Consider the following 15,210-nt stretch of genomic DNA (forward strand, 5'->3'; position numbering starts at 1 on the left):
TAAATGCACCAACGCGTCTTCCAAAATAAAGAAAGAGCACTACGTTCACAACATAAAAAATGGTCTCAGTACATGCATCTGTGGGCAGGTAGGAAACCTTGCCCTTATTTATTCACGCCGCATGATTGCCGCAACAAACTCGTTGCAGGACCGAATCATACTCGAGCGGTGTGCGTCGCTATGCAAACGCAGTCCAACACGAAGCATAAAAAACGGCAGATTTAAGACCACAATCCGGAGTCCATTATTTAATTAAAACAACGTAATTTTGTTGAAAACGCCCGCGGCTTCTTACTCACGGTACGTGTCAGGATACTTCCACAGTTTGAAACGGAACGAAGGAAGATTTACTTTTAAAAACGCTCGCTGCGTCCTCCTGGACCAGCTGGACCGGATCAGCTGACGACGACGGGACTGTACCCGTTGAACCTCCACCACGCAACAAACAATTTGCGCTCCGTGTTAAAAACGTGGTTCAAACAGACCCGGAATACAAAGCACCGCACCACACACGACGAATGTTTCAGCTCTTTTTCGCATCGCCGGGTTGCACCAAACAGAACGAGATCGCCGAAGTCAACGCCGCGCTGTCGTGAACCTTGGCTTGTGGTTGCGAACTCGTGGACCCTGTGACTCCCTTCGCTTTCAAAGCACACACGACGATTACGAATGCTACTTTCCGTCTTCCAGGAACATCACAGGGGCACTTCTCCGGTCACGTCTTCACTGTGTGCTCGCAAACTCCGAAGCTCTATGCGAAGCTTCTCGCGTCCCGTCAAACCAAAACAGTAACGGCGCCATGCGTACTTGCCAGATTTTCTCCGGTCAAAGAAAAAGAACGAAAGCCAACCGGCGCTTGCTTCCAGCGTACATCGGCGTTGCGTTTGCGCCGTGGCCAGATCGCCAGATCGCTTGCAGTTGAAGCAAGTTGGTTGAAGGTTGAAGCAAAAACGAAACCAACTGCAATGTCACGTGTTCACATCGAGGACACGCTTTTTATATCCATTTTAACTGTTTGGAACGAATAATTAGACCCATAACTTTATTTGTGGTGTCTAAGAAACTGTTATCAGGACCCCTAAACTAAATACAAACATGGGCGACATGAAGCAAGCCGCATTGCCATCGACCAGAAGATGGCGGCGAGCCCGGTAAGCGTGGGTTTCGCCAACGTCCTGCGGGTGCATATCTGTCTCCGAGACATGTTTCTTTCCGCGGCATTTGTCTCGACGGTCCTTTCTAAGTGTGTCCCCAAGCATTCCGGTGCTTCGATAGCCGGCAATGCCGCGGTCGTCGCCGGGGGCGATGCGTGTTTTCGAGGTCGGCTACACGGTTATGCGTGTATGACCGAACCAAAACACGTTTTTTACAACCTCGCATGATTTCTGAACGAATTATCCGTTACTCATCGTGTAAATTTATGGTAATTTGTGTAAATGGCGTGTTTTTCACCCCAAATATTCGCCAAATACACGGGACTTGCTAACAGTGCAGAGGAGCGGGGACGGCAGCGGCGGGGGCGGCGCGGAAACGGTGGCAGGGACTGTCGGCCGTGATGCCTGAAGCCGTTTTAACGAAAAAAGTGAGCGCGTTAAAAAAGGAAGTCTTGTGCTCCGGCTTGCAACAGCCTTCCACGAAGGACTGGTATGTCTAATTTCATTAGGGACTTTTCGTGTATCGCATACGCTGCGGATTTTTGGTCTTGTGCATGACCGCCAGCTCAATCTGTACTCAACGTGATGGAAAACGTTCCCGCTAATAATGAAGAACTCTAGTACGGTCTACGAGCAGTCTATTCTTTGTCATGAGTAGGAGAAAACTCGTCGTGCAACGGTATGTCGAGCAATGAAAATCGGGAATGGGTTCGGCGTTTTAAAGCCGTTACAAGGAACATGACCATTTATTCCCAGCACTTTCAAAAGACAGAATACCCGCACTTGCTTTCAGGTAATTACCAAGCAAATAAAGAAATGCTCGAAGCATTTTAAGTGCGTCTTTGTTAGCTAGCCGTTCGTGACGAGAGCTTAGAACGCGCAGTTTTGGCCAGAGGGACCGCAATGTTGCAAATAACACGATACGAAAAAATGTACGGTATATTAAAATATTTATTTTTGATAGAGCAATAAATAAAACCCCTAAACACGCCGATTATGTTGATACGCAGTTTTTGCAAAGCGCACGACACCCCTAAACTTCAGTTGAACGTACAGCGTACTGACGTTTCAACCGGCGCTACCAACTTTCACGAGTGGCTTGACAGCCGAGTTGTGCAACTTATTAGAATAGCTTAAATAAGTGGAAATGACTGTAAAAAAGAAAAAAAAAAAACGGGTTTTCTGGGCTTTACTGCAAAACCTCGGCGTTTTTTTTTTTTTTTTTTTGGTAGTCTTTGATGCGTAGTTTAGCTATTTAATATCTTAAATCAAGCTTCTCGTAAAAGCTGGGGCCGTCAGTTTGACGTCAGGGCTGCACAGCGACCTAAGTTTTGGAGTGTCGTATATGTGAAAAAAAAGTGTAAGGATTACAACATTTGTTTCTCTTTAGAGTGATGAGCACGGTAACGCTCCTGAAGCGCACTGAAAATTATGCTTCAGAGGCGCAGCGCGAGCCTGTGGTTGTAATGGTACACCGCACGGTAGCCTGCGGTAACAAACCTTTTATCAATAACCATAGAGCAGTTTGATTACGTGTTGCAATACACTAAAACCGAGACGGCGAGCAGCGGTTTGAGAGGCTGTGACGCGAAGACACCAATACTGTGTATTGCTGCTCTTCCGAAGCTTGACGGTCACCGTTCGCGGCTCTCTTTTTGGAGTACTAATGGTCAGGCAAAGCGCAAACATATCTTCATCACCCTCAAGAATATTCTGCCTCGAACAGTAACGTGGCGGGTGCCTAAAACGCGCTCGCTCACCACAAAGCTTTGCAATTTGAGGTTTCTGCAACTTTTAAATAACAACATGCTCGTCCTCGTAACGTGCATTAGCATCTTTGTCACCTGTAATATGATCCCTCCCTAACCGCTTCGCATTTGTAGACAAATGAATCATTTCTAGCGCGCTGAACAGCGTCAGCGAGCAGGCGCACGGGATATCCTGGAAAATCTATCCCCGTCTCTTCCGCCATCTTGGAACTACCGTCCCGCCACCTATAGGGCGTTGGAGTTGCGAATAATTGATTCACGAGAGCTACTCAGTCACATCTACTTGCACGTTCCTCGTAGGTCTTGTAGACTTTATACTTTGTTTTACAATAGCAATTTTGACCATGCTGCACCCATGACACGCCTACAACTGACGTATAACCATTGGAACAGATTTGTGGGAGTGTTAGTCATGATATTATTGGTGAAGAGCTTAGGTTTCGAAAGTGTGTTGAGGCTATTGTTGTCCTAACATTTCATTTTTATCATGTTTAAAATTTTACTGCTAATTGACTCATTGATACGTGCAGCACTAAGGAGGCGTTAAGCTGTTAGTGGTTCACTCAAAATAAAATAAACAAATAAATAAGAACTTGTATAATTTATGTAAGGAGTATAAGTTGTCGTATGTTCCTATATGTTTAATGAAGGCATTGATATATATATATATATATATATATATATATATATATATATATATATATATATATATATTTCTGTTTTGCTTTGTTAGGGAAGTTCTTTGAGCCGTGGATTTTCTCTCATAGCAGCAATCATGTCATCGAAAATACTAGCACAGCAAAATATGTCACTATGGAAACCTCAGTTTAAGCGGTATCCGTTGTGTAAAGCCGAACTGTTCGTGTAAAACGCCGAATACAAAAATAAAACAGCTGATGCTGTCATTGAACTCACTGTGTCCACCCAGTGCCTAGTACTTTCAAAAACCTTTTGGAGTGACCACCATCAGAGTGTCGTTCGTTCAGAATGTGGTATTTTATTCTTCCTATCTCGGTGAACGAATATTAAGTATGTAAAATAAAATGAGATAATCGGCAAACGTGCGGGCCCTTGGCGGGGTCTGCACGCGCTGTCAGCATCGGCGCTCAGTCGGTCATGGCGGGGTTGGTGTAGCTGAAGCCCTTGAACTGCTCCTGGTCCATGGACGCCAAGATCTGCGGGTCGACGGGAGTCAGCACGGGCTTCTCCATGGTGAAGTCGCTGTCGAAGTTGCTCACGTCCGCTGTGCTTTTCTGCGTGCGGAACGATTTCGTAACGGTTGGGTAAGGATATCTAACGTATCTTGTTACACCGCGATGCACACGCATGCGATCCAAACGCACAAGAAAATACTATTGATGGAAAGCGATTTGGTATAATTGAGATTTTAAGTTGACATGGAATGCCAGCTTGAGCACATTATTATATTCGTCGTATACTAAGTGTTAGTTATGCTGGTGGAACCTTAAGAACCAAATACTGCAAACGCAAAGAAGAGAATCGAAGCAGCGACACCAATAAAAATAAACACCCATACTTGGATGGTGGGATTCTCATCCCCGTTTCTTAGGTGAAACTATTTAAAACTTGGTATTTTGCTTCTCTTCCGGCACAACGGAGTAGAAAATACAAACCGAGCATAAAAAGTTGCAAAGCACAAGGGTCTGAACAATCTACAATTGGAACCACTGGATACGCATGTGGAGGCCTCATCTTGAGGATATCAAAAAGTCTACCACATATTATCATCGGAATTCAAGTTCACCAAACATGGCCTACGACTAAGAGATAACACGGGTACCACTGTCAATGGTGCGTGTAAGGTAAAACCAAAAATGTTAGTAAAGAAAATAGGCCCGACAGAGCCAGCTCATACTAATTTAAACTAAAAGTTCAAGATATGTAATGAATTAGACTTGAAGTCACGAAATATCCCGCATTTAATAGGGTAAAAGCTTACGAAAATAATACACTCAATACTAAAACACACCCTCAGGAGCACTAGATGATTTCCGCTTTTTTGTGAACATTGCGAATTTCTAGATAATATAAAGTCGCGCTTAATAAAGTGCACAATATCCTTTCGCCCGTCAAAACAACCCGAGGCAGAGCACAATTGCACTCCACCAGGATCCCCCCACCATTGGATTGCATACAATAAGGGTTGCATTCTAAAACAACATCTGTCGCTAACACAACCAAATCGCTGCGCCCACGAACCACGGGTGCTTAAACTGACGCAACGCGACGCAAATGAGCGAGCGAACTTATCTGTGACAACATAAAACACATTACTCCACGACCCTCAACGTATCTATGTAGCAACTCTCCCCGTCTACTGTCACGAGGCATACCTGATTCCCAACACATCCCTATCTCTCCAGGTACCTTTCACGTGTTGCGTTTCTCTACATAGTGGGTGAGTGACATGTTTGCCTGGACCAACTGTCATTTAGTGGTTCCGAGTGGAACCATGCACTAGATGAGCTACACTTCAGCAGAGTAAACGACGCATGAGCCATATTGGTGCCTGAAATCATTCTTGCCAGTTCTTAATCCGAAAGCATTATATGCCCCGTTACGCGAAAATCCGGCATCGCCGTCGGCGTGACCAAGCGATGGCACCAAAAATGGCCGACGGCGCGAAGAGTGAAAACACGTCCAAAATGCTCGGATTGACGTCAAATTTCTCAGGAAGTTCCTCTAAACAAAGTAAATGAATGGCTTTGAAAACAAAAATTTCCGAGTACATCTAAGCACTTGTTATGAGTTGTGAATGCGAAAGCATAAATGTCGTTCTTCCGGTTCCTTAGTTCATCTGTGGTGTACTGGCGTGGAAGGCCATGTTTCGCTACCGCCGAGGTTGCGGCCGCCGACATTATAGATGCCTCAGGCGCCGCCATGTTCCTTGGCGCCGAGAAGAGCAGCCCTCCACTCCCCCTCCGACAACGCCTGACACGAGAGCGGCGGCCGAGCGCGCCCTCTCGTGAAACGGCTGCGAGAGCGCACACTTCACGAGAGAGTAATTCAAATATTGAATTACATCCTCTTATTTGATTGATTTTTTTCTTTCCATGCAGCAAAATGTTTTGATTGATTGCAGATATTCGGTATTAAGGCCATTTGCTACTACTTCTAAGTCTTGTTCTGGTTCAAAGTTTGTCTAGATTGTGTCCTTAATGTTTTTTTTTGTTTTTTGTTGGTCCTAACAGTTGTTTCACTAAGGTCCAGCACTGTGCAGTATCCCTTGTCTCAGAAAACGTAGTCCAAAAAAAGTTAATTTTGTGGATCTTATCAGCGCTGTAACTTGGTTCCTAATTTTTCTGTGTATTTTTATATTTGTCATTATTACTACGAGGTGAAGTAATTGCCAAGCTTTCCTTTTTTCTTTAATCAAGTCTTCAATTTCTTTAGTCACAACTGGTTTTCTTGGTTACGCTTTTTTGTGCTACATATTTGAGTATATTTTGCATTAAATATCTGTGAATATGTTAACAAAATTATTGCGCAATTTTTCTGGGTTTTGTTCATTAGCAACTTCGTTCCAGTCTATACCTCCGATATATCGATCCACTTTCCTATTGTTATTAAATGAGCGATCAATCTTTTTAGTTTTGGCATCTTTAAAAAAAATCGGCAATGGTTCCTGCTACGAAGTAATGATCAACTACTTTTTCGGAAATGACCGGCCCAACTGAAAGGCAATGCCTATATTGACTTCTCACTTCTGTGCAACCCTTTGTTAGCATCAATTGCACAGCTGGAGCGATTCCCCCAAACGCACAAAAAATAGCGTTTAGTTGCGTGGAGAAGCACGAGACAAGAAGGTGACTATTGAAGGACAGCACGAACTGCTGTGAATGGTTATATTAGGTACAGAATCCCACTGGAATAATACAATGATATTAAGCGCATAAATTACTCTTACCCTCAAGTTATAGAGGCTGCACTAAAACTGTAGATTTTAATTCAGATAAAAAACAAAGCACTTGCCATTTGATTATGAACGTCAATTACATTTTATGTGTAGAACTTCATAAGAAAAACTGCACGTAAACGAAACTTAAAAGCACTCTCGCCGAACTCGTGAAGGTTCTTCCCAAGGTTGCGGCCACTGCCCCGCCAATTTAGTTAGAATGTACTCACATTTGCATAAAAGTGATAGCTAAACAAATGAGTTGGCATAAATAAATAAACATACAAAAGAATTCATAGAAATGTTCTTGCGATACCGAAGCATCCCCGCTTAATCTCGAATTGGAAAATGGTACCACCAGGATATCGCAGTCTATCATACATACGAGCCAAAGATGTATACAGCAATTGTGTCGCGTCTGGAGAAGAGCTTCCCCTTAGCACGCGGGTGCACTGCGGCGAGGAAAGACACAAAAAATCGCGATGCCTACTTACGTAATCTGTAAAACGATGGGTTTTTGAAATTGATCAGAATTTTAATTATTATTTTTTTTGTAGGACATTTGTTTGTAGTGTGTATATATGAACTTCTATATTGCTACGTAAAAAAGAAAAACACAAAGTTTCTCCACTAAAGAAAGTTGATAGTCAGCTGGTTTCTTCTCTGCTTTTAATTCTTCCCTCCTTTCTCCACACATGCTCAAGCTGACCAATACGCGGTTTTCTGCTTTTCTGCAGTACACTAGTGCGCGAGAATAACCCTCCAGCAGCACGGACGACGAACAAGAGAATTATGGCAAAACTTCAGAGTACTGTCAGTCTTTCATACAGGATTCGATCGAATACTACGTTATTTGAGACGATAATCAAAAGTTCTGAAAATTTCCACGAGCATATCGTGACGGTTTAGCCGGGCAGCGAAGCCTGAGCCATTATATATTCAGTATTATTAAAGTGAAACTCCGTTTTGGCGCAAGGTAGGCGCAAATTCCTCACATTTTGGTCAACTGTAGCAGGATGTAGCAGGGTGAGCGCTCTTCCGCAGTTTGGCTCAAGTGGCACAGCAATCACATCACTGGCCCCATTACATGCTCACGACCGAAACTCGAGGAAACTTTTGTCACACTCGCGGGCGTGGAAGGAGAGCGCACGCACCGTGCGCTCTCCTTCCACGTTCTGACCCACTCCATCATTTCCCAATTCCGCACCCTGACTGGAGGAATTCCGCGACAAAGAACTCTCGATCAACCCTTTTCAACCGCGTCCCCTTCGAAAAAAAGAAAAAGTTATTTTGTTTTGCAGTTTGCTACCTCGCACGACAGCGAGTTTTTCTGGCCCACAATGCTCATCGTGTCTCGAGTTCCTGGGCCGCGCGCAGCGCATCAGCGATCACGGAACGCAGACAGGCCAACCAGTGGTGATGAAACAGAAGCGAGGCACCTTTCCAAAATTCGTCCAGGCATGCCCGTCGTGAAAGCGAGCCGTTGTAATGCTCCGGGGCGTCCACGCAATACCTCCTAGAAAACAAGGCCCGCGTGTGACGTCATTGTCGGTGGACCCCCGTCCCGCCCCAAGTGGCAAAACACGCTGAAGCTCCGCGACGATGCCGACGCAAGCTACGGACGGCGCTACGGGGATCCACTTGCGATAACGTTCTGGGGCAGGCCTTGTCTTCCAGGTGGTGTTGGGCTGCGCCGTGTGCCCTCCGGGGGGGAGGGGCTAAAAATACGCGACCGTTGGCAGGCAATCTGTCGAGGCACTGCAGCGGCACTTAGCGCGCGGCCGCATATTTCGTCCCCGAAGGAACCGGGCCCCAAAGTGCAACGACTGCATGCATCACCACCGGAGTCATCGTCACGCTAATCGATCTGGCGCTTGCAGTGTCTGTCCTCTAGAGCTACCAACTAGGATACGCTTCAAAAGTATCGATACATCAGCCACCATGGTGCTTAGGTCAAAGCTGCCAGTTGTCTCCGAAGCACCGTCTGAAACCGCGGGAAACGCTTTTCCGTCCTCCAGAAATGTTAAAACAGTCCCGCCACAGGGCAAAACGATATCGTCCAGGCGTCGGGACACCATATCCGAAGCTCAGCGACTCGACTTCTCAAATCCTACCGATCGCCGATTCCCGACTTTCACGACCTAGAGGGGGCGTACTGGCGCCTATCAAAATCGCTGTCATCGGGATGATCGTCGTAGAACTACAGTGTACTAGAATACTTGGTAGTAGAACATCAGTGCGAGGCTGGGTCTGCTTCGTGTAAGGTATTCTAGTTTTGCTATAAACGAGCAGCATTCGAGCCTTATTATATTTTTCCTCATCAGGAAGTTGTGGACAAGCAGCTTGATCGTAAAGCCGACCATCCAGGAGCTGACTAGGAAGCGCGATTCTCCCACCGCGGTACCCCCCTCGGTGAAAATTGTGCACTACGCTCGCTCTGCACTAAAGCAGCAACATGGCGGTGCCCACAGGGAAATCGGAGAAATCAAGTGCTCATACTCTATACTCGTCTTCGCCCCAAGAATCGAAGTAAAGAATTTAAAAAATCCTGGTTTTTGTTAAACATTACTAATTTCCCCCTTTATGCGGAGGGTTAAGATATGCGTAGGTGCATTTTAGATTACATATATGTTTTCTTATCAAGACGTACACGTTTCAAATGCCAACGGCACCACTTCTTCCTCACTTCCCGTGGCGTATGAACAATGCGCAAAACACACTTTTTTTTTAAGTATTAATATTTTTTTTAAGTATTAATATTTTTAAAGTATTAATAAGCAAAACGAGTAGAGGCGTAGCTCATTTGGCGGCACTAGTACGAGCACACCGTAAAAGTGAGAAGGAAAGCTTAAAGACCGACGACCAGTTCGCGCTTTCCCCTTTTCCCTTGCTTCCTCCTCTCCCCCTTCTACCCTGCCCACCGTTGCCTGTTTCCCCCTCCCCCATGGTGAGGAAAATCTTCTGCCTTGCAGAATCTCGAGTCTGATCGCCCACCTTTAAGCGAAATCACGATTTCGAAGTGTTTGAAATTACTGCCATCAGGTCGGGGTTTTAGTAACTATAACTCGGCTACCTTTGCGGAGCAGCTTGGTAACAGTTCACTTAGAAGTTAATTCCCGTAAATGCGTCGCCAAATAGTGAAAATCAGTTTGATGTGGCCGCCCCAACGTAGACGCTACGCATTCCGTTTAAGAAAGCGAAATAAGAACTTACCGAAGACAGTTAAGACTACTTACGTGTAGGAATGCGAGAACATTCTTACACGCGGCGCATTCTTACAAGCAGCGCGCCACGTCTTTCTTTAGACAACGGCGCTCCGGCGGTGACATCACACTCCACTTCGCAGGCGCGGCGAACTCCGCCGGCCTCACGACGGCTTCCCTGACAAAGCATCTGCGTTGCTGCGGTTTTCTTTTGTGTTTTATTTCTGAGGCGCTTCCGCTTTGACCTTAAGCGCCCCGCCGGCTACTGTGACGAAGCATCTGCGTGGCTGTGCTTTTCTTTGTGTTTTATTTCTGAGGCACGTGCTTGATGACGTAGTTTTATGATCATCTTTCGGGGACAACGCCGACGGTTTTTGGCGTAATGGGACAAGTAATGCTTTCGCGTTAATAATCTTGTTTATCACCGCGCTGCAGAGTATTGCACACCGGGAGTGGCGGCGGTTTCGCAGCGCAGCTTCAGGGCGCGGCTCAGAAGAGAAAGAACGAGGCGACGGGCAACCGACGTACCAGTTTTGGTTTGAAAGGCGGCTCCACTTCCTTCTTCTCGAGCTTCTCCCAGTTGATGGGCCGGAAGAAGGGCTGGTCGCACACGTCCCCCGCCGAGCAGCCGGCCATGCCCAGGCGCTTCTCGGGGTTCTTGTCCAACAGCTGGAAGAGCCGGGCACACGAGTCTTGAGGACACACTGCCCGTATGCATCGTACAAAAGATACGGCGCTCGTAGCAGACATACGGCGGCAGATTTATTTGCGGACACCCCCGAAGCATTTGCCGAAGCAGACGTGCGTATGCTTTGAATATGTCTGCAGACGGTTCTTTTATGACCGATGTGACGTCATACAAACACGACCCAGACAGTGTCCGCGAATTGTCTTTCGTGCGATGGGTTCCCGTTGATGTTTTCGTAGTCTTGTTTTTATTGTCCCGCAACGCCCTTCGCATCCCGGAACGAGATACACGACTCAACAGTTCCAAGCTTGCGGCGCTCATGCGCAGTAGCGGGGACTACTTTGCGGAGTACGTGGCGGCGGAGACAGTAAAGCGGTCTACGAAAACTCTTTTTTGACGGAGTTCTCCAAAAGGAACGCAGCCCTTTGCAGCGATCGGGATTCAACTGTCACGGCCTTAACGGCCAAGTTCAGAACTATCACCTCATGGGAACAACGACACAAAATATTCGTTCGTGTTTCTGACGCGGCGTGAGCGTGCTCGTGTTCAATCGGGAAAGCACAAACGAATCGGGGCTTCCGGCTGAAGAACATGTTTCGGTTAAGACAAACGCAAACACATCAAGGGTAGCCTTACCGTATGTGCGTAGCTTAGCCTCACCGTATGTACGGTAAGGCCACGCTAAATTACCTTGTGACTATATTTCAATTTTCATCGCGTGCTTTGGTGCCTACTTCTACGACTTTGACTTTAGACCACCAGGTGTCGTGAAAATTTGATTAGCTCGAAAAAGCTAGCGATCAAACTTTCCGTGACATCTTTCTGTACTATAGGGTGCCGTCGATTTCACAGAAGTCACCAATAGCGTAACCGACTGTCCTTCCTTTTGACTTATATGAACACGCTCGCCTTATTACTACCTGCTATGTTATGGAAACTCTTGGACAGCCCATGAAAAAGAAGGAACCGCGTACCAGGACCAGCATGGACTTGGCCTCCCTGCTGAGAAACCTGGGGTAGTAGGCTTCCTCGTTGCAGACGGACCAGAAGAGCTCGTCTTCGTCGGTGCCGTTGAACGGGGACTGCCCTATGAGCATCTCGTACGTGAGGATGCCGAAGGACCACCAGTCCACCGACTGGTTGTAGTGCAGGCCCCGGATGATCTGGGAGATCGGGAGCGGGGGGGAGTCACACGTGCACCCTTGCACCGTTGATGCGCTTCATGCATTAGGACTACAAAGTACTTTGTCTAAAGCTAAGTTTAGTTCACACTTGAAAGGTGAGAGTGAATGTTCCAGCCAGCTGGTGAAAATATTTTAAAAAAAACTAAACATGAAACACAAAAGTATAAATAACATATACACACACACACACACGCGCGCACACATACGCACACACGCACGTCGTGACATGAAAAGTCTTGTTGCGATGTGGCTTGGAGTGTCTGACGTCATCCTGTCTATTCGCAACTTCAACGGAGCCAAATCCATTCCTCTGTTTCACTATTCGGAACTCAAGTCGTGCCAGGTTTTGTTGCACTCTTGAACAGGCGGCAGCACCCTGCTTTTCTCCTTTACGTCTTTTCCGCCGGGTGGCGGCGTATTCCCTCGAGTCGCGAATAGGAAGTATTCCCTGGCGGCCATAGCTGTGTGCGCGACTGCTGAGCGCGTGCTGATGGCGAGCTTCCACAGTTTTTTTGGAACGTGCATTCCGCACCCTCAAGATGCCGGTCGTAGCAGCCTATTAATGTGGGCTCCTTCTGAGCATGCGCTCTAGACAGCACCCACAAATATGGCGCCCAGTGAATACTCCTTATAGCAGGGGTCGTTTTACGCAGCAATCGTGTTCGACGATGCAGCAGACGACGCGGGACTAAGACCGCCATAATATGGCTTGAGGAGGAGCTGCCTATCGGGGTCACGTGGTCTATGGGAATCATCCGTAATACAAGCTGCGAAGAGGAGGCCAGAGCGTCGATGGTCTACAAGCGTGTCCAACCTCTGCTCAGCCACTCAGCCCGCTCCCTTCCTCCCGAAGCGGCGACTCGCGCATGCACTCGATCGCCCAATTTGCGAACGAGGCGTCGGCCATTGTATTGCGAACGCTCTCCATGGTTCGAGTTGCTCCCTCTCTTACATCTAAGCTCTCTAGCCCCGCCTCGTCACATTCGGTCCTGGGAGAGGCTCTCACAGCCCCCAGCTTCTGCAGTGTGCATCTAAACTAAAAAAAACAACCTCACCGGTGTGCTTCTCCGCAGAGCACACAGAAAACAAATGACTGCTTTCTACTGAAAGGCCCGTGAATTACGAAATGTAGAGAAACACTTTGGGCTAGAAATGTAACCCTTCCCATCCCCCTACCCCAAAGATAAACAAGAAGAAAACAAAAAAACCCGGGCGCCTATTTTGCCGCAACGCACCCGGAAGACCAATCACACTAGACTGCAGAGGGAGCTCAGAAAACGACGAAGCCGAAAAAAAAAGGTGCAGTGATAAATGATGTCCGCGCTACAACACTGAGCACGACGTTTGGCATGCTCAGGTACCAAGGAACCCGAGCCTCTGAGTCAGAGCCCTGGAGAAGGAAACGTCGGCTCCCGCATTCTGAAGTCTCCAAGACGTCCCTTTCTGGTTCTTCCTACCTCATCCACCTTCGCGGTTTGCTGAACGTAGGCTCGGGTCATGCTTAGTGTCAATACGCTGCCTGGAAGGCGTCTCCGACTGGTGGGGTTACCACGTCCCCGAATGTGGTCACTCGGTTTCCACCTGACAACGTCATGAAGTGTTACACTGTTTGTTGCTTGCCGTGATCCTGACGGTGGTACAGCGGCGGACGTGGATGCGGGCTGGGGCCCTATGTTGCGCTCTTAGGACTCCCACGGTGACTAGGGAGAAGGGAGTGACGTAGGTGCGAATGAACGTATCTTATCTCACAGATTTACGCCCACTTTTTCCTTGTTTTCTTCTGCAGAAATTCGTCATCAGCGACCCCACCAATGAACATACAAAGAGAGTTGTTGACGTCACTTCCCTCTTCCTGGTCGCCCTGGGAGTCCAAAAAGCGCACCAAAGGGAATCAGGGGGGCTATGTTGCGCTTTTTGCACTCCCAGGAGACTAGGGAGAGGGAAGTGACGTCAACAACGCAGCAAATGCAGATTGGATGTTGGTTTTGTTTTCTTCTGTCAACATCCAATCTGCATTTGCTTTAGTCGTTGACGTCACTTCCCTCTTCCAAGTCTCCTGGGAGTGCAAAAAGCGCGACATAGCACCCCTGGTCTACGGCTTGTGGCTCTCCAGCCTGGGAATCCACGGACGCTTCAGCAGGCAGGTGTTAGGACACCGTGACGACAGTGACACTCCCGTTCAATCGCACGCTTTGCCGGAACTTGCACAACCAGCAGCCAGGATCGCGACACCCAACAGCGTGACATGCCCGGCTTCTATGACGTCATAAATTTCCGCTTCGGGGCACCTATATTGATGCACGGGCGGTATAGGACCCCAAACAAACCAGACGCGTTCCAGGCGCCGCAGTATCGCAGCGCATGATGCACTTTTTTTTGGTCAAAACGTTATGTTCGGCTTCGTGATTCATCGAGCTCCACCCCTGAAGGTCACAGATATTACCCCAGCGACCTTCGACATTGTTTTTAAGAGTCACAAAGACAGTGAATATAACGTTTCGGTACTTCTGTCGGGTTGAGTGTGACAATGTAGAGGAACTGTTTCAAAATCTATAACTTGTAAATGTATAGTCGCTCAACTTCTTCGGTAGATAGCACGGCTAGTCCCGCGTGTGATTTGCGTGAAAATATCGGTGGCGCCATTTTCTCGATCTCCCGCTAAAACTTGCTGTCTAATCTCACGCACTTGTCTTCGGTCCGAACTAGGGCACATTGTCGTGTACCCAAACTACAGGTTCGGGTGACAAAAGGAACCCTTTTACACGCGTAAGGCGGGAGCTGGCACGCCTAAGAGAAGGAGCTCCCCTTACGCATTTTATTTTAAAGCCTAAGCTCGAACGTGATACGTGGGAAGCTTCCGCTCTCACTGCTTTAGCTAATTAGTTATTTTTGAGGGGTTTTCGCAGGTTGCGGAAGAAAGGGAGCGGCGCCAGAAAAAAAAAAAATGGAGGGAGGCATTCTAAAGTCGGGGGAATCCAGAACAGCTATTCCAAGAGCGACGCGTTGATGGAATGCTTCGCTTAAAATAAGAGTAACAAAAAAGAAACTTGAAGTAGGGCGAACAGATGTGTGTCACTGTGGAACTGTAATAAGCTACAAGAGCTCTTCTCCACGAAGCCACCATCGCAACAAAACATTCCGAGAAGCGCCTATGACGCAATGGTCATAAGGAGGGATCATTGTGCAACGCAAAAGTTTGCTTTACTTCTTTAAATGTCGCCGATGTCAAAGTTGATATAAGCCTGGGCTAGTTGGTATGGCGTAACTGAAAGGGATGACAGTGCCAAGAGGCCATC

General features: G+C 47.3%; 1 protein-coding gene across 5 annotated transcripts in view; it reads right to left on the minus strand.

The window, feature by feature from the left end:
* Positions 1–3,899: 3,899 nt before the first annotated feature.
* LOC8031570 (putative protein kinase C delta type homolog) overlaps positions 3,900–15,210 on the minus strand; it is a 257,938-nt gene continuing 246,627 nt past the window's right edge. For all 5 annotated transcript variants that reach the window (XM_029979728.4, XM_029979727.4, XM_029979729.4 and 2 more), the window contains 3 exons: positions 11,705–11,893; positions 10,571–10,711; positions 3,900–4,176 (listed from right to left, as the gene is read on the minus strand). In XM_029979728.4, the coding sequence (XP_029835588.3) occupies positions 4,030–4,176; positions 10,571–10,711; positions 11,705–11,893 (477 nt within the window). In that variant the 3' untranslated portion in view covers positions 3,900–4,029. The remainder of the gene's footprint in view (positions 4,177–10,570; positions 10,712–11,704; positions 11,894–15,210) is intronic.

The sequence above is a fragment of the Ixodes scapularis genome, unplaced genomic scaffold (genome assembly GCF_016920785.2).
Source record: "Ixodes scapularis isolate PalLabHiFi unplaced genomic scaffold, ASM1692078v2 PGA_scaffold8__174_contigs__length_109621045, whole genome shotgun sequence".
Classification (NCBI taxonomy): domain Eukaryota; kingdom Metazoa; phylum Arthropoda; class Arachnida; order Ixodida; family Ixodidae; genus Ixodes; species Ixodes scapularis.